The following is a 27,086-nucleotide window of genomic DNA, read 5'->3' on the forward strand; positions in this document are numbered from 1 at the left end:
AAGAAGTGCATCCAGCTACAGCTTCTAATAACTCGCGTTAAGGAGCTGGAGCTGGAACTAGATGAACTCCAGATTATTCAGGAAGCTGAAGGGGTGATTGATAGAACATACAGAGAGGTAGTTACACCAAGGGTGAAGGACAGAAGAAACTAGGTGACAGTCAGGAAGGGGGAAGGGGTTAAGGAACCAGTGCAGAATACCTCTGTGGCCATTCCCCTTAACAACAGGTTGATCACTTTATATACTGTTGCGGGGGTTGACCTAACAGAGAAAAGTTACAGTGGTTGGGTCTCTGGCTCAGAGTCTGCCGCTGAGACTCAGAAGGGGAAAGAGAGGCACACTGCAATGATAGTGGATTTGTTAGTTATGGGAATGGACAGCAGGTTTTGTGGGCGAGAACAAAATTCCTGAATCGTATGTGGCCTCCCAGGTGCCAGGGTCCAGGCCATCTCAGACTGGCTTCTTATATGTGAGAGTGAACAGCCAGAGGTCATGTAGATGCCAATGATCTGGGTAGGACAAGTGAAGAGGTTCTGCATAGTGAGTTCAGGGAGTTAGGTGCTAAGTTAAAGGGCAGGAATCCCAGGGTTGTGATCTCAGGATTGCTACCTGTCTCGTGCTCGTGAGGCCAGAACTAGGAAGGCTTTATAGTTTAACACGTGGCTAAGGAGCTGGTGTTGGAGAGAAGGCATAAGATTTTTGGATCACTGGGCTCTCTTCTAGGGAAGGTGGAAGGAATGGTTTGCACCTGAACTGGAGAGGCATTAATATCCTAGTGTGAAGGTTTGTTAATGCTGCACACTGGGGTTTAAACTAGAGTTGCAAGAGGATGGGAACCACAGTGCCAGAAGAATTAGTGGAGAGGTTGTGGAGGTCGATGTTGATAAGAACTCAGACAAATTCAGGAATCAAAAGGTTGAGTGTGGTGCAACTCGTGTCCTGAGCTGTGAATGCTTCAATGCAAGAAGTATGGTAGGAAAGGCAGATGAGCTCAGGGCATGGATCCACACCTGGAATTATGATGTTGTAGCCATTAGTGAGACTTGGTTACAGGGAAGCAGGACTGACTGCTCAAAATTCTGCAGTTCCATTGTTTTAGATGTGACAAAGCACGAGGGGTGGTGTTACTAGTTAGGGAAAATGTCACAGCAGTGCTCCAGCAGGACAGACTCCACTAGTGAGGTGTTATGTGTGGAACTGAGAGAGAAGAAAAGTATGAACACATTAATGGGGCTATATTAAAGACCACCCTACAGTCCAAGAGATTTAGAAGAACAAATTTGTAAAGAGACTGTTGCAAGAAGCATACGGTAGATATTGTAGGTGATATTAACTTTCTACAGATTGAATGGAACTCCCATACTGCAAAAGGACTAGCTGGGATAGAGTTTGTCAAATGTGTTCAGTAAAGTTTCCTTCATCAGTATATAGAAGTCCCAACAAGAGAGCAGTGATACTGAATCTGCTATTAGGGAATGAGACTAGGCGGGTGACAGAAATTTTCATCCAGTGACCACAATAGTATCAGTTTCAAAATAAACATGCAAAAACATAGATCTGTTCTGTGGGTTAAAATTCTAAATTGGAGAATGGCCAATTTTGATGGTTTCAGAAAGTGGCTGGCAAGTGTGGATTGGGACAACCTATTTTCTGGCAAAGGTGTACTTGGAAAGAGGGAGGCCTTAAAAATTAAATTTTGAGAGTACCAAGCTTATATGTGCTTGTCAGAATAAAAGATAAAGCCAACAAGTGTCGGGAACCTTGGTTTTCAAACGATGTTAAGGTTATTGGGAGTAGGGAGTTTAAATAGTTTTGGCATGGACTAGATGAGCTGAAGGGCCTGTTTCTGTGCTGTATTTCTCTGGCTCTATTATGTCCCTATGTCTTTACAAACCTACAACCATTACATTTCTCTGTAACTTTCACTTCCGCTAGTGGCTTAATATAGGGGGTGATAGCCCCCGGCCCGGCCAAACTTAAGAAATCTCGTTTGGGCGGATGCTGCATGATGTGTCCCCTGTTACAAATCAGTACCCCGAAATAGCAAATAGTACACAATATACGATTAAACTTTATAATTCTTACTTTGACTATATGGTTAGTAAAGAAATGAGAAAAAAAAGATAAGAAGTCCCAATCTTATTAAATAGTCTGTTGCGCAAAGTTGGAGCTCAGATAAGTCGATCATTCACCATTGACCTCCTCCGATCGTCACTGCCCTTTGGACCCTCGCTCCGAGTCCACCCCGCCCAGCAGTCTATCAAATCTCTCCATTCGCTGGCAAAAGCCCACAAAAGATCTCCTACCAGATTCACAAGACAGAGCAACAAAATCCTTATTGGCTAACATGTATACCAAAGTCCTGTTATCTCCAGCCATAACCCAAACATTACTGCTACAGAGAAACTGTTACCTCAGCAGTGAACATTACAGAGAGGCCATTTCAATAGCCTTAGCAGTGAAACATTACAGAGAAGCGATTACAGCGTGTTACATCTATTTGCAATGTACTTGGCCTGTTAAAGAATATTGCCCATATATACTTGTTTATTGGGAATACTCTTAACAAAGATTCATTTTATTATCAAAGTATATTTGCAGAATACAGCTCTGAAACTTGTCTTCTCCAGGTAACCATAGAATACTGGAAAGACATAAATATTTGAAAGAAAGACATCAAACCTCTGCACACCAAAAGAAAAAGAAACAAAACTCTCAAATCCAAACACTGCCAACCCCTCCCTTGCACAAAAACTGACAATTCACCCAAACCCCCAGCCCGCAAATCTGCAACAAGAAAGAGTGGGTGAGATCACAAACAAAAGCAAGCCAAGTACATAGTATTCCAAAGTGTTAATGCTATAATATTTCACAGAATTGATCAATAGGATTTTACTCGGTCTCCTTTAACAAATATTATTGATTTCATTTGTCCATTCAACCATTCAATAAAAATATGTCTGATTTTCATTTTAAATACTTTTGTTTATTGCAGATCTAAACATTGGAATCACAAAGCGGCTGAAGAGCACAGAGGTTAAAGAGGGAGAAAGTGGATCTTTTGAATGTGTACTTTCTCATGAAAGCATTGATGAATATTACTGGACTGTTAATGGGCAATTAGTGAAAGGCAATGAACGGTTTGAAGCATTTAATATTGGTCGAAAGTATATACTCAGCATTAAGGAAGCGGCTCTTTCAGATGCAGGTGAAGTTGTTTTCAATGTGCGGAATCTCAAATCTAAGGCTTCCTTGATGGTAAAAGGTATGATCTGAAAACATCACTGTTCATGTTGTTAGCATTCTACCCACTGTCTAAGTAGGCAGCATAGTTTGTGCATGTATTGCACTGTATGCTGCCACAAAGCAACAAATTTCACAACACATGTCAGTGATATTAATCTTGATCTTAAGAATAAATCATTGGGCTATAGGAGTGGATAAGGAACTGGACAAGGGGAGTGCCCTTCTTGGAACTGGTGTAGAACCAGTGCTATTTTTCTGGGTTGCAGTAACTTCTCTGAATAAACATATTGTTGTAAAAACATATGCAAATATCTTGTGTATTTATCCAAGAACATTACTGATCAAAGAACAGTAGCACGGAACTAATGTAATGTAGATTTGGATAGCAGAAGAGATATTGCATATGAGCTGTATAAGATGATGAGAGGCATTGATCATCTGAATAGTCAGAGGCTTTTTTTCTCCACGGCTGAAATGGCTAACATGAGGGCACAGTTTTAAGGTTCTTGGAAGTAGGTACAGAGGAGATGTCAGGGGTAAGTTTTTTACGCATGAGTGAAGAGTGCGTAGTATGGGCTGCCGGCAACGATGGTGGAGGCAGATATGATAGGGTACTTTAAAAGACTCCTGGATAGGTACATGGAGCTTAGGTAAATAGAGGGCTATGGGTAACCCTAGGTAATTTCTGTAGTAAAGACATGTTCAGCACAGCTTTGTGGGCTGAAGGGCCTGTATTGTGCTGTAGGTTTTCTATGTTTCTTTGTTTTCTTCTATATGAGATTAACTGTTTTCATAGCTGGTCATTCAGTATTAACTGAGAATAGACATGATTTAGTAAAATTATTGAGAGGTAGGAATGAATAATTGATTTTTAGAGTTAACTAAGCAAGCAAGTCCCATTCATACTGTTCATATGAGGAAGAAAATGTACCCCTTGTCGTGAAAGTTCATTACCTCATTCAGAAGCAAGGAACAATATTATACTATACACTATATTTCTGACCACTATATTGCTCAAATTAGTACACTCTTGGTTTCTAGTTTCCCTTGACTTTCCAAGATCAGCCTACAGAGGGGTTGGGTGACTTTTGCATGAGTGACTTGTCTCGCTTATTAAGGGGAGAGCCTGTTAAAGATATTTAAAACTTTGCATTTGATATCCATTTCTCTGTCGTACCTTTACAAAAGAATAAGTGAATTTCATGGAGTAGTTTGCAAATTAAGTACAACACTTTAAAAGACCTATGTAAAATTAGAAAATGTGTGAATATTGATTTTTTTATGTTTCAGAAAAACCAACTGAAATCATAAAGCACCTTGAGGACAAGGTGACAATAGCAGGTGAAGATATTGTGCTGTGCTGCGAAACCTCTAAGCCTGATTCTTCAATGAAGTGGTTTAAGGATGGCAAGATAATTAGAAAGAGCACTAAGTATGAAGTATCTCATCATGGAACTGTAAGCCAATTGATAATCCATCAAACTACTACAAAAGATGCTGGAGAGTATGAATGCAGAGCAGAGGTTTCTAAATCTAAAGCCACCGTCACTGTAAAAGGTAAATAAAAAATTAATTATATTTTCAACTTCTGGCATCTTTATTCTTTGTTAATTTAACTATAGTGTGTGAGTGTACTAGGATATTGCAGATATTTATTCAGTCAAGAATCACCATTCACTATTGATTTATAGGCTGTATTTAAGTCTAGAGTTAAGTAGCTGAGCAGTAATTAATTTACAAGAAAAACAACAAATTATTAATTGAAATGAAATGTTTGTGTTGCTGAATGTTATGACTGCACTTTTAATTTCCATGCCATATAGTGATATAACACCTGGACTAGATGGTAATTTTGCATTCGAATATTTAAATATTGTGCGATTTGAATGGTACATTAAAACAAGGTTTAAAGTGATACATATTTCCCTATAATCTTGGAGGGGAAACTGGAAATAAGGTTTTGCTTTGGGTTCCTGTTTTGCCCTTTCTTTTGCCCAAGTGATTATACATCTATATGGGTAGAAAGTTGGGGGTAATCTGCCCGCTGATTCATGGAGAACTTCAGAAAAGGTCTTGGATAATACATACATTATTGAATTGAGAAAGCTGTGGTGTAAATGTGAATTTTTAAAATCCTCTATTAAAATGGGAAATGTGCCTGTCTTTTTAATCATAGACTAAGCTTTCACATTTTTCGGAAGTGCGCTCCATATCATCCTAACTCCCTACTATTAGAGTGAGTTTAAACTAGGTTGTCAGGCAAGTGGGATCCCAAGCTTCAGGGAGGCAAAGAAGAGGTTGGAAAGTGATTTGAAAGTTGTGATAGCAAATTGAATAAACATGACAGGCAGGAGAATGGCCAGGAGTGAGGAAAGCCTGTTGGATCGAATCGCATCTATTTCAATACAAGAGGTTTGACAACTTGGGGCTTGGTATATATGTAGGACTGTGATATTATAGATGTTACAGAAACATGCTGAAGAAGGGATGATTTTGGCAGCTTAATGTTCAGGGGCACTGGTGCTTTGGGCAGGATAGAAGTGGGGGAAGAAGAGGAGGGATGTGTTGCATTTTTGATTAAGGGGAATATCACAGCAGATGACATTTCTGAAGGATCATCAGTGAGACTTTGTGGGTAGATCTGAGAAATATGAAAGGGATGACTACATTGTTGGGATTGCATTATAGTATTCAATGGGGATTAGAAGAACTATGGTGTGGGTTTAACGTGAGAAGGGAAAGATTTAAGAGAAACAAGAGGCAACTTAATTTTTACAAATATAGAGGTATCTGTGTGTATAATCTGCCAGAAGAATTGTTCAAGGAAGGTACAATAACAACTTTTGAAAGTCATTTTGGACAGATTCATGGATTAGAAAGGTTTAGAAAGTTATGGGCCAAATACTAGTAAATAGCACTAGCTTGGATGGAGCATTTGATGGGCATGGACCAATTGGGCTGATAGGCCTGTTTTCATGCTATATGACATAATGATTCTATGCTAAAAATTGCTGAATTACTCTGTATCAATTCAGTATTTAACTTGTAGTTATCCGTGTATGTTATATTCACTAATCTTATTTGTGAATATATTTGTACTTTTACATCTTTTCCAGAAGTTGTAAATCGATTTGTCAAGGAATTACATGACATTAAAACTGAAGAGAAAGGATTTGTAATTTTTGAGTGTGAAACTGAACAGCCAGCAGGCAGGGCTGTCTGGAGAAAAGGGATGGCAGAAATAAAGTCAAGCAAGAAGTATGAGATGAAACAGGAGGGCAGTTTACTAAGCCTTAAAATTAATCAGCTAGAGAAAATTGATAGTGACCACTACACGTGTGACATTGGTAATGCACAGTCAAGAGCTCTGCTGTCGGTTGCAGGTCTGAGTCATTTGTATCCCATCAATTGTTTTATTGTATGTACATCACTAATGGATATAAACTTTAATTTTTGGTTTCATGGACTAACACCCATTATTCATGATCCATTAATCATTTCACATAATGAGTAGATTAGCTTAAATCTTTATAAAATAATCTCTACCACAAGATCATCCTTTTGATGTGATAAAATATTAATATTTAAAGGAATGGATTGATCATTCCATGTTTACCAATGGTTATTAACTGATATTTCCTTTTAATCCGTATATATGAATGGTATATCTGTGACCTAGATTAATTTTATTATGGGGAACCAGTTGTGCGTTTAATTCACTGTATTTCCAGGATCAAATTCAAAATAGCTGATTTTAGAAAAACAATTTTTTTGCAATAAGATTGTAATTGTTTAGATCTTGTTTAGATCATAATAGTGTAGATTAGGTCATTGCATTGAATGTTTTGAACAGAAGGAAATCTTTTTTTGAAATATTTACTGGAACATAGTATCAGACTTGATGAATTCTGAGAATAATTGAGCAATTTCAGTGATAAGAAGTTTTATTTTAAATAACTTTAAAATTAAAAAAAAATCTTCCATGAACTGATTCATTCATATGACAAGGAACTTGTATTTGCCATTGTCTTAAGTAAATAACCATGTTCATTCAATATGACGAGAATAAAATAAAATAAGAGCAAGGATGTAATGCTGAGGCTTTATAAGGCATTGGTCAGACTGCACTTGTAGTATTGTGAGAAAATGTGCTGAGACATTGGAGAGGGTCCAAAAGAGATCCACGAGAATTATTCTGAGAACGAAAAGGTTAATATCTAAGTAGCATTTGATGGTTCTGGGCCTGCATTTGCTGGAGCTTAGAAGAATGAAGGGGGATCTCATTGAAACCTATTGAATATTGAAAGGCATAGATAGAGTGGATATGGAGAGGATGTTTCCTACAGTGGGGAAACCTAGGACCACTTCAGAATAGAGACCACTTCGAACAGAAATATCGAGGAATTACTTCAGCAAGAGGGTAATGAATCTGTGAAATTCATTGCCACACATGGCTGTGGATGCCAAGTCATTCAGTATATTGAAAGCAAAGTTTCTTGATTATTCACGATGTCAAAGGTTATGTGGAGATGGCAAGAGAATGGGATTATGAGGGATATGGCAGAGGAGACTCGATGTGCTCAATAGCCTTACTCTGCTCCTATCTCTTATGGTCTTATGACTTGTATGCAGAGAAGAGAAAAGTCTACAAATGAGGAATTTGAACCATCTAATATGGGGTAAAATAGTCAATGTTTTTCATTAGGTTATAAATGTACTTTTTTACTAAATGAAAAGTCACATAGGTTGATAAATCTATTTCCTGTGGTAGGGATTTCAGGAAAAAAAGGTGAGAGGAAGGTATTTTAAAGGGGGTTTGTGGATAAATTATTTTTACGTAGAGTGGTTGATAACTGCAATTCACTGTCAGGTGGTGGAGTCAAATACGTTTGCAATGTTTAAAGGATACTTGGGCATTTCAAGAGACAAATGATGAAATTTTTTTGACCTCCTTGATGCATCTGAGCACTGACACGTATATCCTATGCAGCCATCTAAAATATTTATGTCTTGTTCAGAATTCCTGTTGCTTGATACGTCTTTAATTGAATGTTCTTCTGCGTAATACTGAGAAGCGAAAAAGGGTTGACTTTATTTCTCAGTCATATTGGTCTAAAAAGAGTGAATTTGGAAAACAAAATAATTTTGGGATACTTACTACCTGATGCATATTAACCTTGCACTTTGCCTGATTTTTTTTGCTTCCTAAACCTTAGTTATGTTTCCTTATTTCTCATGACTAAACATTCTGTCTCCTTTGTCAACCACAGTTTCTTTACCCTACCATCCTTTCCCTTTGTCAACCCCATCCGGATCCCAGTGCAAAGGCTCCTTAAATAGCCCCCAAAATGTTGCTGTACATTTCTCTGAAAACATCTGTTCCAAATTTATGCTTCCAGGTTCTCGTATAATACCATCGTAATTAGTCTTTCCCATGTAAATGCTTCCTCATATCTTTGGCCTCTGTCCTTATCCATGGCTATGCTAAAAGTCAGGGAGTTGTGACTATCTTCAAAATATAACCCTATGGAGCTCTTATCATCTGATATTAGATCCAGTATGGTTTTTCCTCTAGATGGTCAGTCTACATACTGTGTTAAAAATCCTTTCTGGACCCTCTAACATACTCTGCACCACCCAAACCTTTTGTAATAAGGAGATGCCAATCTATATTAGGGAAGTTGAAGTCACCCTCTTATTTTTGCAGTTTTCTAACATTTGTCTTCGGATCTGCAGATCAATGCCCTGGTGGCCACTGGAGAATCAAAAGCTAAAAGGGAGCGATCACTCTTTTGGGAGTACTCCCATTTGAGTGATAGCTTCTTTCCTGTTTTTGACTTCTGAATTCCACTCATTTCCTCCCTTTCTACAGCTGTGATGTTATACTGTCCATGATTAGCAATGCCACTCAACTCCCTCTCCCACCCTGACCCTTTACTGCCCTCCTTATCCCTTTTGGAAAACCTCAACCTGTAATATCAAGCAGCCAATCCTGTTCCTGCTATAGCCATATACTCTAATGGCCGCAACATTGTATTCCATGCATGTATCCATGCTCTAAGCTCACCCCTCTATCCTTAATACTTCTTGTATTAAAGTAAACACATTTCTAACTCACTGTATTTATGTTGTATCCTCTGCCTATCCTTCCTCACTCTCAAATCTACATATTGCATCTACCTTTATACCAACTGCTCAATTGTCTCACCTAATTCTCTAGTTCCCATCCCTCTGCCAACTTCGTTTAAACCTTCCTCAGTGATTCCAGCAAATCTGCCCACGGGGGCATTGTTTCCTCAAGAGATCAGGTGTAACTCTTCACTTTTTGTATAAGTCATATCTTTGCTGGAAGACATCCCGATGATACATAAATCTGAAACCCTACACCCTGCACAGACTGTTCAGCATTTCTATTCTTTCCCTCACAGGTGCATGGCACAGGCAGCCATCCAGAGGTTACTACCCTTGAGGTGCTGCTTTTAAGCTTCATTCCTAGCTCCCTATATTCACTCTTCAGAACCACATCCATTTCCCCTTTTACCAATGTGTACCATGACCTCCAGCTGTTCATCTTTCTCCAGAAATGCCATGGAATCGATCTGACATGTCTCTGACCCTGACACCTGGGAGGTAACAGACCATCCAGGAGTCATATTCTCAACCACAGAATCCTGTGTTTGTTCTCCTAACCAATGAATATCCTATCACTATCGCTCTCCAGTTCTTTCCCATTCTGCTAGTTGTTTGTTTACTTGGCCATGTTTTCACACATACAGACTGTTGCTAAAAGACTGTACAACCTTAATGTTGCATGCAGATTAGGGACCTGTGTGATAGCAGCTTATGGATATGATTATAACATCAGATTTTGAAATTTTTTTGCCAAAGCATAGAGGATGAAGTATCAACAGCAAGATCATGGGTATCTGGTTGCTATTGTATTGTTTACATTACCACAGGTGTTTTCCCTTTGAAATGTGCTTTTTCTGCACCATTGCTTTATTGTCAACAGATGAGAAGAAGGGGACTGCTTGAATGTGGTCTTTTCTGGCCTGTAGTTGCAAATCCTAGAATGCATTACATCTAGGGTGTTGCCCGTGACAAGATCTACTGATCTGGTTCACTTTGTCTCTGAAAATCATAACAGCTCACAACTTATTTGCCTTGTGGTTTCAAGGTACCAGGAATATTTACAGGATCTCTAATTTAGTTATTCATGCCTGCTTTATGCAAGAGCCATGTTAATTTCATCTGGAACAAAAGTTACAAACTTATACTGTACGGTTCTGATGGAAGTAGCTGGAGAGATTGTGAAGCATTAACAATGATCTTACAAGAATCGATAGGTTCTGACATTGTACCGGATGACTGGAAAACTGTAAATGTTACTCCACTATTAAGAAGGGTAGGAGGTAGCAGAAAGGAAACTGTAGACCTGTTAGCCTGACATCAGTGGTTGGGAAGTTGTTGGAATCGATCATTAGAAATGAGATTACAGAATACCTGGAGGCACATGACAAGATAGGCCAAAGCCAGCATGGTTTTTTGAAAGGAAAGACCTGTCTGACTAACCTATGCCAAATTTTTTGAGGAAGTGACAAGCGGTAGACAAAGGAGATGCAGTAGATATGGTATACTTCGATTTTCAGAAGGCTTTTGACAAGGTGCTGCACAGAGGCTGCTTAACAAGGTAAGAGCCCATGGAATTACATAGGAGTTAGTAGCATGGATGGAGCATTGGCTGATCAACAGAAGACAGAGATTGGGAATAAAGGGATCCTATTCTGGTTGGCTAATGGTTACCAGTGGAGTTCCACAGGGGTGGATGTTGGGACTGCTGCTTTTTATAATGTAAATGATTTGGACTTTGGGTTTAATGGATTTATGGCTAAATTTGCTGATGTTACAAAGATAGATGGAGGAGCGAGTAGTGTTGAGGAAACAGAGAGCCTGCAGAGCAACTTAGATAGTTTAGGGGAATGGGCAAAGAAGTGGCAAATAAAACACAATATTGGAAAGTGTATGGTCATGCACTTCGGTTGAAGAAATAAAGGGGCAGACTATTCAGAGTACTCAAGATGCTGAGATGCAAAGGGACTTGGGAGTCCTTGTGCAGGATACCCTAAAGGTTAACCTCCAGGTTGAGTCAGTAGTGAAGAATGCAAATGCAATGTTTGTATTCATTTCTAGAGGTATAGAATATAAGAGCAGGGATGTGAAGTTGAGGCTCTATAAGGCACTTGTGAGACCGCACTTGGAGTATTGTGTGCAGTTTTAACATAGAACATAGAATAGTACAGCATATTACAGGTTCTTCAGCCCACAATATTGTGCTGACCCTCAAACCCTGCCTCCCATATAACCCCCCCACCTTAAATTCCTCCATATACCTGTCTAGTAGTCTCTTAAACTTCATTAGTGTATCTGCCTTCACCACTGACTCAGGCAGTGCATTCCACGCACTAACCACTCTCTGAGTGAAAAACCTTCCTTTAATATCCCCCTTGAACTTCCCTCCCCTTACCTTAAAGCCATGTCCTCTTGTACCGAGCAGTGATGCCCTGGGGAAGAGGTGCTGGCTGTCCACTCTGTCTATTCTTCTTAATATCTTGTACACCTCTATCATGTCTCCTCTCATCCTTCTTCTCTCCAAAGAGTAAAGCCTTAGTTCCCTTAATCTCTGATCATAATTCATACTCTCTAAACCAGGCAGCATCCTGGTAAATCTCCTCTGTACCCTTTCCAATGCTTCTACATCCTTCCTATAGTGAGGCAACCAGAACTGGACGCACTACTCCAAGTGTGGCCTAACGAGAGTTTTATAGAGCTGCATCATTACATCACGTCTCTTAAACTCTATCCCTCGACTTATGAAAGCTAACACCCCATAAGCTTTCTTAACTGCCCTATCTACCTGTGAGGCAACTTTAAGGGATCTGTGGACATGTACCCCCAGATCCCTCTGCTCCTCCACACTACCAAGTATCCTGCCATTTACTTTGTACTCTGCCTTGGAGTTTGTCCTTCCAAAGTGTGCCACCTCACACTTCTCCGGGTTGAACTCCATCTGCCACTTCTCAGCCTACTTCTGCATCCTATCAATGTCTCTCTGCAATCTTTGACAATCCTCTACACTATCTACAACACCACCAACCTTTGTGTCATCTGCAAACTTGCCAACCCACCCTTCTACCCCCACATCCAGGTCGTTAATAAAAATCAAAAAAAGTAGAGGTCCCAGAACAGATCCTTGTGGGACACCACTGGTCATAACCCTCCAATTTGAATGAACTCCCTCCACCACGACCCTCTGCTTTCTGCAGGCAAGCCAATTCTGAATCCACCTGGCCAAACTTCCCTGGATCCCATTCCTTCTGACTTTCTGAATAAGCTTCCATGTGGAACCTTGTCAAATGCCTTACTAAAATCCATGTAGATCACATCACTGCACTACCCTCATCTATATGCCTGGTCACCTCCTCAAAGAACTCTATCAGGCTTGTTAGACACGATCTGCCATTCACAAAGCCATGCTGACGGTCCCTGATCAGACCATGATTCTCTAAATGCCCATAAATCCTATCTCTAAGAATCCTTTCCAACAGCTTTCCCACCACAGACATAAGGCTCACTGGTCTATAATTACCTGGACTATCCCTACTACCTTTTTTGAACAAGAGGACAACATTCGCCTCCCTCCAATCCTCCGGTACCATTCCCGTGGACAATGAGGACATAAAGATCCTAGCCAGAGGCTCAGCAATCTCTTCCCTCACCTTTGGGTTCCTTATTTCAGAAACAATATACTGACATTGGAGAAGATTCAGAGAAGATTCACGAGAATTATTCCAGGAATGAATGGGTTACCAAATGAGGAACATCTGGCCGCTCTTGGGCTGTATTCCCTGGAATTCAGGAGACTGAGGGGTAATCTCATTGAAACATTCCGAATGTTAAAAGGCCTGAACGGATTAAATATGGCAAAGTTATTTCCCATGGTAGGGGAGTCTAGGACAAGAGCATACGACTTCAGGATTGAAGGACGTCCATTTAGAACTGTGATGTGGAGAAATTACTTAAATCAGAGTGTGGTAAATCTGTGGAATTTGTTGCCATGAGTGGCTGTGAAAGCCAAGTCAGTGAGTGCATTTAAGGCAGAGATAGATTGGTTCTTGATTAGTCAGGGCTTTAGAGGGTATGGGGAGAAGGCCGGGGAGTGCGGATGACTGGAAGAATTGGATCAGCCCATGACTCAGCAGACTCAATAGGCCGAATGGCCTGCTTCTGCTCCTCGTATGGTCTTACACCAGCAATCCGATTGTGATCTGTTATTAGTAGCTGAGTTTTACTGCTTGTAATGGGTATAAGCTGCATACATGTAACCATGAAAACACAACAAAATAAGCCAAGCACATCCATTACAGGATGGAAATTCATTCCATCAATTCTATTGGTGATTAGTTATGATTGCCATACATTCTTCATCCAGCACTGTCATCTCTCTACAATTCCACCAACTAAGGAGCACAAGTATCCTTTTGGTGGAAAATGACAACATTTTCTTGCATATTTCTGATGCGCTAGAATTTAGGAGTTACAGCAGGTGTCATACAAGACTTGGATGTTGGAAGCAACATTTTGGGGACAATACAGGTCTGAGGGTTTCATCTGGCATCATATTCTTCATGTAGAATATTGAAGAGAAGCAGCAGGAGGAACTCCCCAAGTTATCTGATGAATTAAAGGAAAGAACAGAAGAATAATAACCTGCAGTCAGAAATTCCAGGGATGAGTTAATTATTTCAATTGATTAAAACTTTCCACAATCCTGTACTGTACTAGCATTCCTTATTTCTTCATTTTCCACTCCCTGAGCTATCTAACAGAAAAGTACTGAAAACCTCTGAGTCATACAAGTCTTGTATCACATCTGATGCAAATCCTAAACCATACCCACTGGGAGTCAACCTTTCAGGTACAGTTTTCAAAATATAAAAGGGTAAAAACTGTGCAAAAGTTGTAGACACCTATAAGAGGCGAGCTTCGGCATTTGGCTCATCGAGTCTGCTCTGCCATTCGATCATGGCTGATCCTTTTTCCTTCTCCTCAGCCCCACTCCCTGGCTTTCTCCCTGTAACCTTTGATGCCGTGTCCAATCAAGAACCTAACATGCTCTGCCTTAAATACATCCAATGACCTGGCCTCCGCAACTACCTGTGGTAATAAATTCCACAAATTCACCACCGTTCGGAGAAAGAAATTTCTCCGCATCTATTTTAAATGGATGCTCTTCTATCCTGAGGCTGTGCCCTCTTGTCCTAAACTCCTCCATCATGGGAAACATCCTTTCATCCACTCTGTCTAGGCCTTTCAACATTTGAAAGGTATCAATGAGATCCCTCCTCCACCCCCATTCTTCTGAATTCCAGTGAGTACAGATCCAGAGATATCAAATGTTCCTCATATGATAACCCTTTCATTCCTTGAATCATCCTTGTGAATCTCCTCTAAACCCTCTCCAATGCCAGCACATCTTTTCTTAGATTAGGAACTCAAAACTATTCACAATACAGTAATCAAGGTGAGACCTCATCGGTGCCTTATAAATCCTCAGCATTACACCCCTGCTCTTGTATTCTAGACCTCTTAAAATGAATGCCAACATTGCATTTGCCTTCCTCACCATTAATTCTACCTGCAAGTTAACCTTTAGGGTGTTCTGCACAAGAACTCCCAAGTCCCTTTGCATTTCAGATTTTTGAATTTTCTCTGTTTAGAAAATAGTCTGCATAATGATTTCTATTGCCAAAGTGCATGACCATGCATTTTCCAACATTGTATTTCATTTGCTGCTTTATTGCCCATTCTCCTAATTTGTCTTAAGTATTTCTGCAGCCTTCATGTTTCCTCAACACTACCTGTCCTTCACCAATCTTCGTATCATCTGCAAACTTGGCAACAAAGCTAACTATTCCATCATCTAAATCAGTGATATACCGCATAAAAAGAAGTGGTCCCAACACCAACCCCTGTGGACCACCACTAGTCACTGGCAGTCAACCAGAAAAATTCCTTTTATTCCCACTCGCTGCCTCCTACCAATCAGCCAGAGCTCTAACCATGCCAATAACTTCACTGTAATATCCTGCACTCATGAACTTGATAAGCAGCCTCATGTGTGGCACTTTGCTAAAGGCCTTCTGAAAGTCCAAATTTACAACATTCACTGTATCCTGTTTATCTATCCCACATGTAATCTCCTCAAAGAATTTCAACAGTTTTGTTAGGGAAGATATTTCCTTAAGGAAATCACCCTGACTTTGTCTTATCTTGTCCTGTGTCACCAAGTACGCCATAACTTTATCCTTAACAATGGGCTCCAACATCTTCCCAGCCACTGAGGTCAGGCTAATTGGTCTGTAAATTCCTTTCTGCTGCATTCCTTCTTTCCTAGAAATTGCAATTTTCCAGTCCTCTGGCACCATGCTAGAGTCTAATGATTTTTCGAAAGATCATTACTAATGCCTCCACAATCTCTACTGCTACCTCTTTCAGGACTCTATGGTGCAGTTCATCTGGTCCAGGTGACGTATGGACCCTTCGGTCTTCCAGTTTTTTTGAGCATCTTCTCCCTTGTAACTACATTCACTCCTCTTCCCTCACATCTTTCAACGTCTGGCACACTACTAGTGTCTTCCACAGTGAAGACTGATGCAAAATACTCATTTAGTTCAACTGGCTTCTCCTTGGCCTTATTTTCTGAAACTCTTATATCCATTCTCATCTCTTGTTTTTTACATATTTGAAAATGCTTTTACTATCCACTTTGATATTGTTTACTAGCTTGCTTTTATATTTCATCTTTCAGTTGCTCTCTGTAGGGTTTTAAAAGCTTCCCAATCCTTTGTCTTCCCATTTTACCATTTGAGTATTGCTTTGTTTTTGAAATGCATCTATCCTGCACCTTCCTCATTTTTTTTTCCAGAAACTCAAGCCATTGCTGCTCTGATGTCATCCTTGGCTGCATCTCCTTCCAATTTACTTTGGCCAACTCCTCTCTCATACCACTTTCCTTTACTCCTTAATTTCCTTTACTCCTCTGATTACTGCTATGTTAGACTTTACTTTCTCCCTATCAGATTTCAAGTTGAAATTCATATTGTGATCACTGCCTCCTAAGAGTTATTTTACTTTAATCTCCCTAATCTGCTCGTTCATTACATAACACCCAATCCAGTATAGCTGATCACCAAGAGGCTCAATGACAAGCTGCTCTAAAAAAGAACCATCTTGTAGGCATTCAACAAACTCACTCCGTTCAGATCCATTCCCAAGCATGTTGAAATCTCCTATGACTATCATAACATTGCCCTTTTAACTCACCTTTTCTATTTCCTGTTATAGTCTGTGGTCCACATCCCAGCTGTTGTTGGGAGGCCTATATGTAACTGCCATCAGGGTCTTTTTATTCTTGCAGTTTCTTAATTCAACCCACAAGGATTCAACATCTTCCAATCCTATATCATATCTTTCTACTGATTTGATGCCATTCTTCATTAGCAGAGCCATGCCACCCCCTCTGCCTACCTTCCTATCCCTCCAATATAACGTGTAACCTTGGAAATTCAGCTCCCAACTACAGTCATCCTTCAGCTATGAGTTATGGCCACAACATCATACATGACAATCTGCAATGGAGCAACAAGATCATCCACCTTATTTTTCATACTCTGCATTGTGATATAACCTTTTGAATACTGTATTTACTACCCTTTTTGATTTTGCATCCCTAATGCACTGATACTCTGCTGGCTGCAATTTTATCCCATCTGCAGTGTGAAACTTCCTAAAATTCTGACTGCATGCTATCCTTTTTTACCATCCATCCTGTCCTGAGTCCCTTTGCTCCAGTTCCCACCCCCTTGCCAAATTAATTTAAACCCTCCCCGACAGCTCTGTACTGTATTTGACAACGTGGAGCAGAGGGAGAGTTTGTACATCTGGCAAAGGAAGTTGGGAATGGTGAGGGGTGGAGAGCAGCAGGAGAGCTATGGGACAGGTGGCAAAGGAGTGTTGGGCAGGGTTGGCATGGGTGCAGACACACCCAGCCCTGAGACACCAGGCAAAGTAACTTGATTCCAAGCAATTGGTTTATTGATCATTACATAATCTCTTTCTGGTGCTTCCTGCTCCCTGCCTTTTCCCTTTCTCTTTCTCCAACCATGATTCCATTCTCCTTCCCATCTTCCCACTCTTAATCCCCAATAGAGACCCATATCAGAGTCAGGTTTATCATCACTCACTTATGTTAGGATTTTTTTTGCAGCAGCAGTAGTACAGTGCAATGCTTAAAATTACTACAGTACTGTGCAAGTGTATTAGACACATACACACACACACACGCCCATGATTTGCGTAGTACTGTATTACTCTGTGTCTGTATATATATACACAGAGAACTGATTTGTAACTAGAGGTTGTTGCTGATGTGCTTAAAACTTGTTTGATGGGAGCAGTGGAAGTAGATATAATTGTGGTGTTTAAGAAGCTGTTTGTTATATAGACATGAATATATAGGATACTGTATAAAAATTTGAATCATTTACAGGTTTAAGCTGAAGGGTCTGAGACTGCCATGCTGTACTGTTAATTTGAGGAAAAGGTGTTAAAACATGTTGGTGTGGGAGGTGCTCAGATGTGGGATGAGAAATTGCTATTGAAGCATATGATAAATTCAAATGAACTTTCTGAACAGGTTAGTCTTTTTCTTGTTACATCTTGAGAGTATGATCATCTATGGTTATATAATGATTTTTAAGTTATTATGCTATGTTAATATATTAGGGGTTATTGATTGAATTTCAAATATTATTTGTTTAAGTGGATAGAGCAACAGTACAAACTTTGTTCTGCATGTTGGATTTTGTACCAATGGTTTCATTTAGCCATGCTCTTGATAAGCTAGCATCATCTTCTCTGATCATGTCTTTTTTCTGTTAAAGGCAGAGTATTCTTTCTATTTGAGATTGAAGTAGAGTGCTGCAAATATAGGAAATTCTTTTGTTGCAGCAGATGATGTTAGTCCAGATAGCTTGTTTAGAGGAATTTAAAGATCTTCATGTGATGCCAAATAGGGAGGTGTGATTTTTGATTTGGTTAAAGAGATTATGTGACAGGTGATTTTCTGAGGCAAGTCTAGTTTGAGCATTTTTGAGGGATAACATGGCCCAAAATTAGCAGACACTTAGTGTTCTTGTTGCAATAATTATCTAATGAGGAGTTAAGAAACTTTGTGCAGTTGCTACTTTTCCAGAGAGGAATATAGTGCTCATGTCATAGAATCATACAACTAGGAAGCTAGCCTATTGATCCAAACCTTCTAACACTTATTTACTGTAATCCTACAGTAATCCTATTTCATTCTCCTTTGAACTTTTTTCTCCTCACATATTGACAACTCATCCCCAACACACAATAGGGACAGTTTACTGTAGACAATTAGCCCACCTACCAGCGCATCTTTGGTATAACCATATAACTATATAACAATTACAGCACGGAAACAGGCCATCTCGGCCCTTCTAGTCCGTGCCGAACGCTTACTCTCACCTAGTCCCACCAACCTGCACTCAGGCCATAACCCTCCTAAGTGGAAACCAGGACACCTGGAATGTTCATTTTCTTACATAGGTTCTGCCTGACTTGCTGACTTCCTTCAGCATTTTGTGCTTCTTGATTCAGCATTGGATATCATGATTAAACATGGATTGCTATAGCTTTGAGGCACCAAGTCTACCAGGATGCTGCTGTAAAATAAATTACACTGCTGTCACCATATGCTAGATAAATTATTGAATCTTAATTGCACAGAATCCAAGCTTTTTGTACCCCTGTCACTTAGTTCAGAAAATTTTCAAAAAATTATGAAAAGTGAAATACTGTAGCTGTTGGAAAATTGGCAAATTGGGTTTAAGATTGGCCCAGTGAGTAAACCGTAGAGTAATATTTCTTAAATAGTTGGACATTTCCATTAGCAGCACTATTGATAACCATGGAATTGACTTTCAAATTAATTGGTAGTTTTGTTTTCGTAGACGGGGGTAGTGGACTTGAAGGCTGTTGAAGGTGAAAGATTTCAGGATATTAAAAATGTTATTTGGTGAGAAAAAACTTGAAGGCTATGGATTCAGAATTTTGAAGTAGGAGTAATTTAAGTAATTCTGTTTTTTGCCTGGTATAAACTTGATGGGTCAAATGTTGTCTTTCATTTGCAGTAAATTTCTAAGATTACCTGAAGTGCAAGGACCTATTTTAGAATTAAAATCAAGTTTATTATCATTATCTTACATGATATGAAATTTGTTCCAGTTTTGTGGCAGCAGTAAAAAGATGTGAATACCAACTCCATTTGGATTATGCATGCACATTTTAGTAGTCCTTCAAATTGCGAAATAAATAGTATTTGGAGGCAGTAACAAATCTTTGCTGATGTTATGTCGGAAAGGAAGTTGTCAGTTAAGGTCCATGCTGCAACATAAACAATTGAACCCTCAATATGAGAAATGGTAGGGGTCAACTATACTGTATCCTTGTTACCTCTTTGTAACAGCAGTTCTCCTGCAGATTTTTCTATTTATTGAAATAAGCTAGAAATAATATTCTGAGGATCCCACTCCCAAGAATTGTGCGCTGCATTTTCCATCATGACTGAAGAATTATTGTGAAGAATTATCCATGGCTAAACCTAGAATAGTTTCTCAACTATTATGGCAAAGCATTGAAAGAGAATTTTAAACAAAATGATGGTGTTAATACTTGAAAGTGACAACAGGAGGAAGGATAATCAGTATTGAATTGATTGAATGAAATGAAACCAAAATATGGAATTTGAGATCATTGATTACTTTAAGGTAAAATGTTGTAAGGTAGTACTAACAATGGCAATATATGCAAGTCTTCTTGTAAGCAGCTGGTTCACACTATCAATTTCTTTTTATTTTGCTCTGTTCACTGAACTAGGGTTTAAGTTTCAACTATTTGCTATATATTCATCTTTGCCCATTCTGTCCTGGAACTTTGTCAAGACAAATTTTTCACATCTGTTGGATATATCTTCCTCATCACCTTTCTCCATTGTGACTTCCAGAGCTCTATCTGGTAATTTAAAAATCAACTCAATAGACCTTTTTTCTGCCTTCAGTGTACCTCTCCTTCAAGTGTTGCAGGCTAGCAGGAATTGGTGCATTGGCCAAAATACCCATTTCCTTCATCAAACTGTGCAACATCAAGCACATCCATCAAAAGGTATTGTGCAATGCAAATGAGCTATTGGATGAACAATTTGATTGTCCTGTCCATTTTAAGATTGCATTTGGAGATGGTAGAAATGGCAGATGCTGGAATCTGGAAGAAAAATGTTAGTCTTCCCATTACATCTCGTATTCTGCCTGCCTAGGCTACAACCATATGAACAGTGAATTTTCAAATTTTAGGCAGTCTGTCCCTCCTGTGTTCCTGACTCTGCCACTCATCTCTCCCTTAATACTTCTCATTGTCACCTTCCTTCCAAATCCTAGAGCTTTTGTGACTTTGTTTATCATCCTCCAGCCTCTTCTACTGTGTTCCACCACCACCATTCACTCACTCCGAATGCACCTGCATCTTTTCTTAAATTTCTTTTTCCACATCAGCCAACTGCTTCTGTCTCCTGACTCTACCCTCTTCCCTCCCCAATGGGCTCCTTATGCCCATCGCCCTTTATCCCTCCTCAGTTCATCATAACCATTCGGCTCTTGCGTCATCCTCTCCTCTTGTACCAGCTGTTTTCCCTGTTCACACGAAGCCCTGGTGCATGATCACAATTCAAATGCTGACCGTTCCTTTTCCCTCACAGTTGCTGTTTGACCCACTGAGTTTCTCCGCCAGTTTATATATTCGCTTAAGAGTAAATTTGCTGTGCATTGAGGTCGATATACATGAATATACAGATTGAAAGGTTGAGAATAACAAATTGCATGTAGGAGTATAAAACTTCAGCTAACTACACGTGTGAAGAAAATGCTGTGCTGTGTACTCACATTGGTTGAAAACGATATTGAGACTTCTTTTACTAATACCATCAACAAGAGAAGATCTTCATTTCATCCGTCTGGACTAAATCTAGGTCTTAAGTGAAGAATTCTAATATTCTTCTCTACATGGACCCCTGCGAGGAAGCATGTATGCAATTCTTATGTACTGATTACAGGTCAGAAAGTTCGAATAATTGAAGACCTTGAAGATGTTGAAGTCCTTGAAGGAGAATCAGCAACATTTAAATGCAGGATATCACCATCAGATTATAACAATGTGCAGTGGTTCTTGGATAAAACACCTCTCCATACCAATGATGTGAACGAAATTAGTTCACTAAAGGATGGCTATCATACTTTAACAGTTAAAAAGCTTTCAGTCAAAGATTCTGGTAATATAACATTTGAAGCTGGAGATATGAAAACTTCTGCTATCCTGACAGTAAAAGGTAAAGTTTTGTTAAAAATATATTAAAATATGAAATTTACTTGTAAATATAATAAATACTGAATTAAGAGTATCCTTCATTCAGTATAGGATGATCCATTTTTTTTTTACAAAGAATGTCACAATTGTATTATTCCATATTATAGGTCTTATCTACATATATAGGAAGACAGTTTCTTTATCCCATTTAACGGATATTTATATTAAGACACTAGTCAGGCCGCACTTAAGAGTATTGGCAACAGCTTTGGGCCCCATATCTCAGAAAGGATGTGTTGTTATTGAAGTGTGTCCAAAGGAGGTTCATGTGGATGATTCTAGGAATGAAGGGGTTAACATTTGAGGAGCATCTGGCAGTTTTGGGCCTTGTTGGAATTTAGAAGAATGCAGGAGATCTCATTGAAACCTACCAAATGTTGAAAGGACTAGATAAGGTGGATGTGGAGAGGATGTTGCCTATGGTGGGGGTATTCAGAACTTGAGGGCACAGCCTCAAACTTGAAGGGTGATCCTTTAGAACAGAGGTAAGGAGGAATTTCTTTAGCCAAGGAGTAGTAAATCTGTGGAATGCTCTGCCACAGACTGCGGTAGAGACCAAATCTGTGCACACATTTCAGGCAAAAGTTAATCATTTCCTGGTTGGTCAGGACAACAAAGGATATGGTGAGAGGTAGGTGTATGGGGTTGAGTAGGATCCGGGATTAGCCATGATGGAATGGCAGAGCAGACTCAATGGGCTGAGTGGCCTAATTCTGCTCCTATGTCTTATGGTCTTTTGCGTTAAGCCATGCTGATAATCCTTAATAAACCTTTTCACCTCTAGGTAGGTTATCTCCTTCAGAATCCCCTGCAGTAACTTTCCTACCACTGGTGTTATGCACACTGGCCTGTAGTTCCCTTGCCTGGGATCTTCTTAAATAAAGGAGTCATGTAGGCCAGAACTTGTAAGGATAAAAGATTTTCTTTCCCCTAAAAGATTAGATGGCCCTTTATAACAATCCTGTAATTTCGTGGTTAGCATTACAGAGACTAGCTTTATTTTTAATTCTGTTAATATTTAATTACTTGAATTTAAATTCTCCAGCTGCCTTTGTGGGTTCTTGGTTCACTTAAAGCACAGAAGTATGCTTACATAGGCTCATAAAATACTACAGTATAAAAACAGTTCCTTCAGTCTATCAGGTCCATGCAGAATTGATTTTCTGCCTAGTTCCATCTACCGGCACCTGAACCACATTCCTCCAAACCTTTCCTACCCATATACCTATCAAAACTCCTCTTAAAAGTTACAGCTGAAACGGCATCTACTACTTCCATTGGCAGCTCATTACATACTTGCACCACGCTCCAAGTGAAAACATTTCCCCTCAGATTTCCTTTAGATATTCAGCTTTTATTCTAAACCTGTGACCTCTAGTTATAATTTCCGGCAACCTTGTAGGGAAAAAAACTTGCCGGCATTCATAATTTTGTGTACTTCTATAAGAACTCCTCATTTTCCTGCACTCTAGGGAATAAAATCCTATCTTAATACTCAGGCCGTCAAGTCCTGGCAACATACTTGTAAATTTTCTCTGCATTCCTTCAAGCTATTTGATATCTTTCCTGTAGATAAGTGACCAGAACTACTCAAGTACTATTCTTAAATGGGTCTCACCAACATCTTGTACAACTTCAACATAACATCCCAAATCAGAGTGCCCTGATTTACGAAGATCAGTGCACCAAATGCACTTTTTATGACCTTATCTACCTCTGATGATGTTTTCAAGGAATTATGGATCTGTATTCCTAGGTCTCTGTGTGCCATGACATAGCTTACTGTGATTCATTGAGTAAGTCTTATCCTGGTTTCTTCTCCCAAAGTGCAAAACCTTGCACTTGCCTACATTAAATTCTATCTGCCATTTTCAGCCCTTTTTCCCAACTGTTCAAGATCACACTGAAAGTTTTGATAGCCTTCCTCAGTGTCCATTATGTCCCCCAATCTCAAAGTCATGCACAAATTTACTGATCTAGTTTATCACATTGTCATCTAAATCATTAATATGATGATAAAGAACAAAGGACTTGGTGGCATACCACTAGTCATAGCCCTCCAGTCTGAGAGGTAGCCATCTACTACCACACTCTGTCTTCTCTAGCTAAGCCAATGTTGGAAGCAATTGGCTATTCCATCCTGAATGCCAAGTGACTGAACCTCTGAACCAGCCTCCCATACAGGACTTGGTTAAAGGTCTTGCTTGGGTCCATGTAGATGACATCTACCATCTCCTCTTCATTAATCTTCTTGGCAACTTCCTCAGGACATATCTACAAGATTGATCAGAAACACAAAGCCATGTTGACTATCCAAGTACTTGTACATTTAGTTAACAATGAAGTAGGAGTTGTATGTTAATACTATCTGCAGCTTGTAAAAATGAAGAGACTGCAAAATGAAAAGGAAATGAAATGCAAAGGAATGGAGTTGGAGTGAATGGAATATTATTACGTTTAAATAGGTACATTTAATGTCAGAGAAACGTATACAGTATACATCCTGAAATTCTTTTTCTTCACAAACATCCACGAGAAACAGAGGAGTGCCCCAAAGAATGAATGACAGTTAAATGTTAGAACTCCAAAGCCCCTCCCCAGCTCCTCCCATGCAGCAGCAAAGCAACTCCCACCAGCAAAAAAGCATCTGCACCACCCACCGAGCACTCAAGCGTGCAACAAAGCATCAATAAAGACACAGACTTGCAGTACCCCAAAGACTACTCGTTCACCCGATATTCGACATACCACAGGCTCTCTCTCTGCCTAATAAGGGACAAAGAGACGTCACTATTTCACAGCGAGATGGAAGGCATAACAATACAACTCACCGATTTATGGTGTTAAAAGTCTGTTGAGTCACTTTTTCTGAGCTCTGAGCCCACAGAACTTGGATCTCTGGGCATGCAGCCAGCTCGCTGTTTTCAATCTTCCATGTATCCCAAGACACATCAGGCGATGGCACCGACCTCGAATCCGCCCGCCTTCAGAACCACAAAAATCCAGCACCCTGAAAGCGCGCTAGTATTCCAGGCCATGTCCTTGGCATATCAAAAAGTAGCCAGTCATGAGGCCCTGAGAGCGGGTCCCATTTCCACAAAGAACCGAAATCAGCAAGTAACTCCAGGTCAGGGTTTTCAAAAGAACCCTGAAAAGGAAAAAAAAGAGATATGAAAGATAGAATAAAGTTGTTTCCAAAGACGCAAGCAAAGGAGTTGCTGTTAGGCACCATCATCCTCAGCTCTGCCCTCTGTCAACTTCATATACAATGAGCCAATGATATGCCTATTAGGATTAAATAGCAGGAAACTGTATGTGGGCCCAGTGGTGGTAATTAATGAAATGTGTATATATTATGTGGAGGTATTGATTGACGTTGTTATTGATGCTTGATGGGTTATATCCATTGAGCAGTATTTTGGTGCAACTGGTGGAAGATTGAATTTGGTGCAAACACTAACTTTGGTTATACATGAGGACTTGTAGGGCTACATCCAGGCTCTTAGAGAGTTAATTTCTCATGTTCATGATTAGTTCCTGAGTTCCGACTGGAAGACTCACATCTGCATGGTTGACAAAGACTTCCAGAAAACGTATGAAAATTTGATTGCTTTACTTGCCTCTGATCAGATGTGTCTTCAAACAGTAAAAATCACTCATCTATAAAGAAACATACCTGTAGCTTTAATTATTGTTAACTATCTTTAACTCATTGGTCACATATTGAGTTAGTTGGGGGAATGATGTTAATGATTTTGCAGTATAAATTTTGGGTATGGTCTGCACCAGTTCAGGTAGGTTAATTCATCTGTAAATCTTGAAGAATGTTGTTTCTCACTGTTTGCTATGTCTCCTAGCTCATTCCTTTGCTGATTATACATTTTACATCTCCATTATTAAATAAGAATTTCCCAAGAATGGGAGCTTGGGTAATTCTTTTTCATTATGATGCCATTTTACTGCAGAATGTTAAGGCTCCATGGGGGAATTAATTTTCTTTTTAGAGTTTATAGAGTCATAGAGAAGTAAAGCACAGAAACTGGCCCTTCAGCCCATCTAGTCCATGCCAAAACCATTTAAACTGCCTACTCACATCGATCTGCACCGTCCATACTGCTACGATCTATACACCTAACCAAACTTCTCTTAAATGTTGAAATTGTGATCGCATGCACCACCTCCACACTCTCACAACTCTCTGACTGAAGAAGTTTCCCCTCATGTAATCCTTAAACTTTTCACCTTTCGCCTTTAACCCATGAGCACTGGTTGTCATCCCACCCAATCTCAGTGGAAAAAACCTGCTTGCATACACCCTATATCCTCTCAATCTTCTACATTCTAAAGAATAGTCCTAACCTATTCAATCATTCCTTATAACTCCGGTTCTCCAGACCTGGCAACATCCTTGTAAATCTTTCTGTACTCTTTCAACTTTGCTTAAATGCTTCCTGTAGGTAGGTGACTGAAACGGCACACAACACTCCAAATTAGGCCTCACCAACATCTTATACAGCTTCAAAATAACATCCCCTGTACTCAGTACAATGATTTATGAAGGCAAAAGCTTTCTTTTTCAACCATATCTATCATGCCACTTTCAATGAAATACCTATATTCCCAGATCCCTTTGTTCTCCCACACTCCTCAATGCCCTACCATTCAGTGTGTAAGACCTACCTTGGCTGGTCCTACAAAGGGTAAAACCTCACACTTGTCTGCATTAAATTTCACCTGCCATTTATCAGCCCATTTTTCCAGCTGATGCAGAATCCTCTGTAAGCTGATATAGCCTTACTCACTGTCCACCACACCCTCAATCTTGATGTCAGCTGCAAATTTACTGATTTGGGGGTTAACCGCATTATCATCCAGATCAGTGATATAGGTGATAAACAAGGAAGAACCTGTGGCACATCACTAGTTACAGGCCTCCAGTCAGAGAGGCAACCCTCTACTACCATTCTCTGGCATCTCCCACAAAGCCAATTTCTCATCTAATTTACTACCTCATCCTGAATGCCAAGTGACTGAACCTTCTTGACCAGCCTCACATGTGGGACCTTGTCAAATGCCTTCCTAAAGTCTATATAGGCAACAGCCACTGCCTTGCCTTCATCCACTTTTCTGGGCACTTCCTCAGAATTTCTAAGATTAATTAGACCTTTCCTACCAGCCACAAAGCCATGCTGACTATCCTCTATCCAAATACTTGTATATCCAGTTCCTTAGAATACCTTCCAATGTGAGAAACATCAGTTTCCCACAACTGATGTCAGGCC

The 27,086-nt window shown here is 39.7% G+C and overlaps 1 protein-coding gene across 1 annotated transcript in view; it reads left to right on the plus strand.

Moving 5' to 3' along the window:
* The window catches only part of obscnb (obscurin, cytoskeletal calmodulin and titin-interacting RhoGEF b), a 533,110-nt gene that overhangs the window by 134,708 nt on the left and 371,316 nt on the right, over window positions 1-27,086 (plus strand). The window contains 4 exon segments of the mRNA XM_059971780.1: window positions 2,996-3,265; window positions 4,537-4,803; window positions 6,363-6,629; window positions 21,494-21,766. Of these exon segments, the coding sequence (XP_059827763.1) occupies window positions 2,996-3,265; window positions 4,537-4,803; window positions 6,363-6,629; window positions 21,494-21,766 (1,077 nt within the window).

This window comes from Hypanus sabinus, chromosome 6 (assembly GCF_030144855.1).
Source record: "Hypanus sabinus isolate sHypSab1 chromosome 6, sHypSab1.hap1, whole genome shotgun sequence".
Classification (NCBI taxonomy): Eukaryota; Metazoa; Chordata; class Chondrichthyes; order Myliobatiformes; family Dasyatidae; genus Hypanus; species Hypanus sabinus.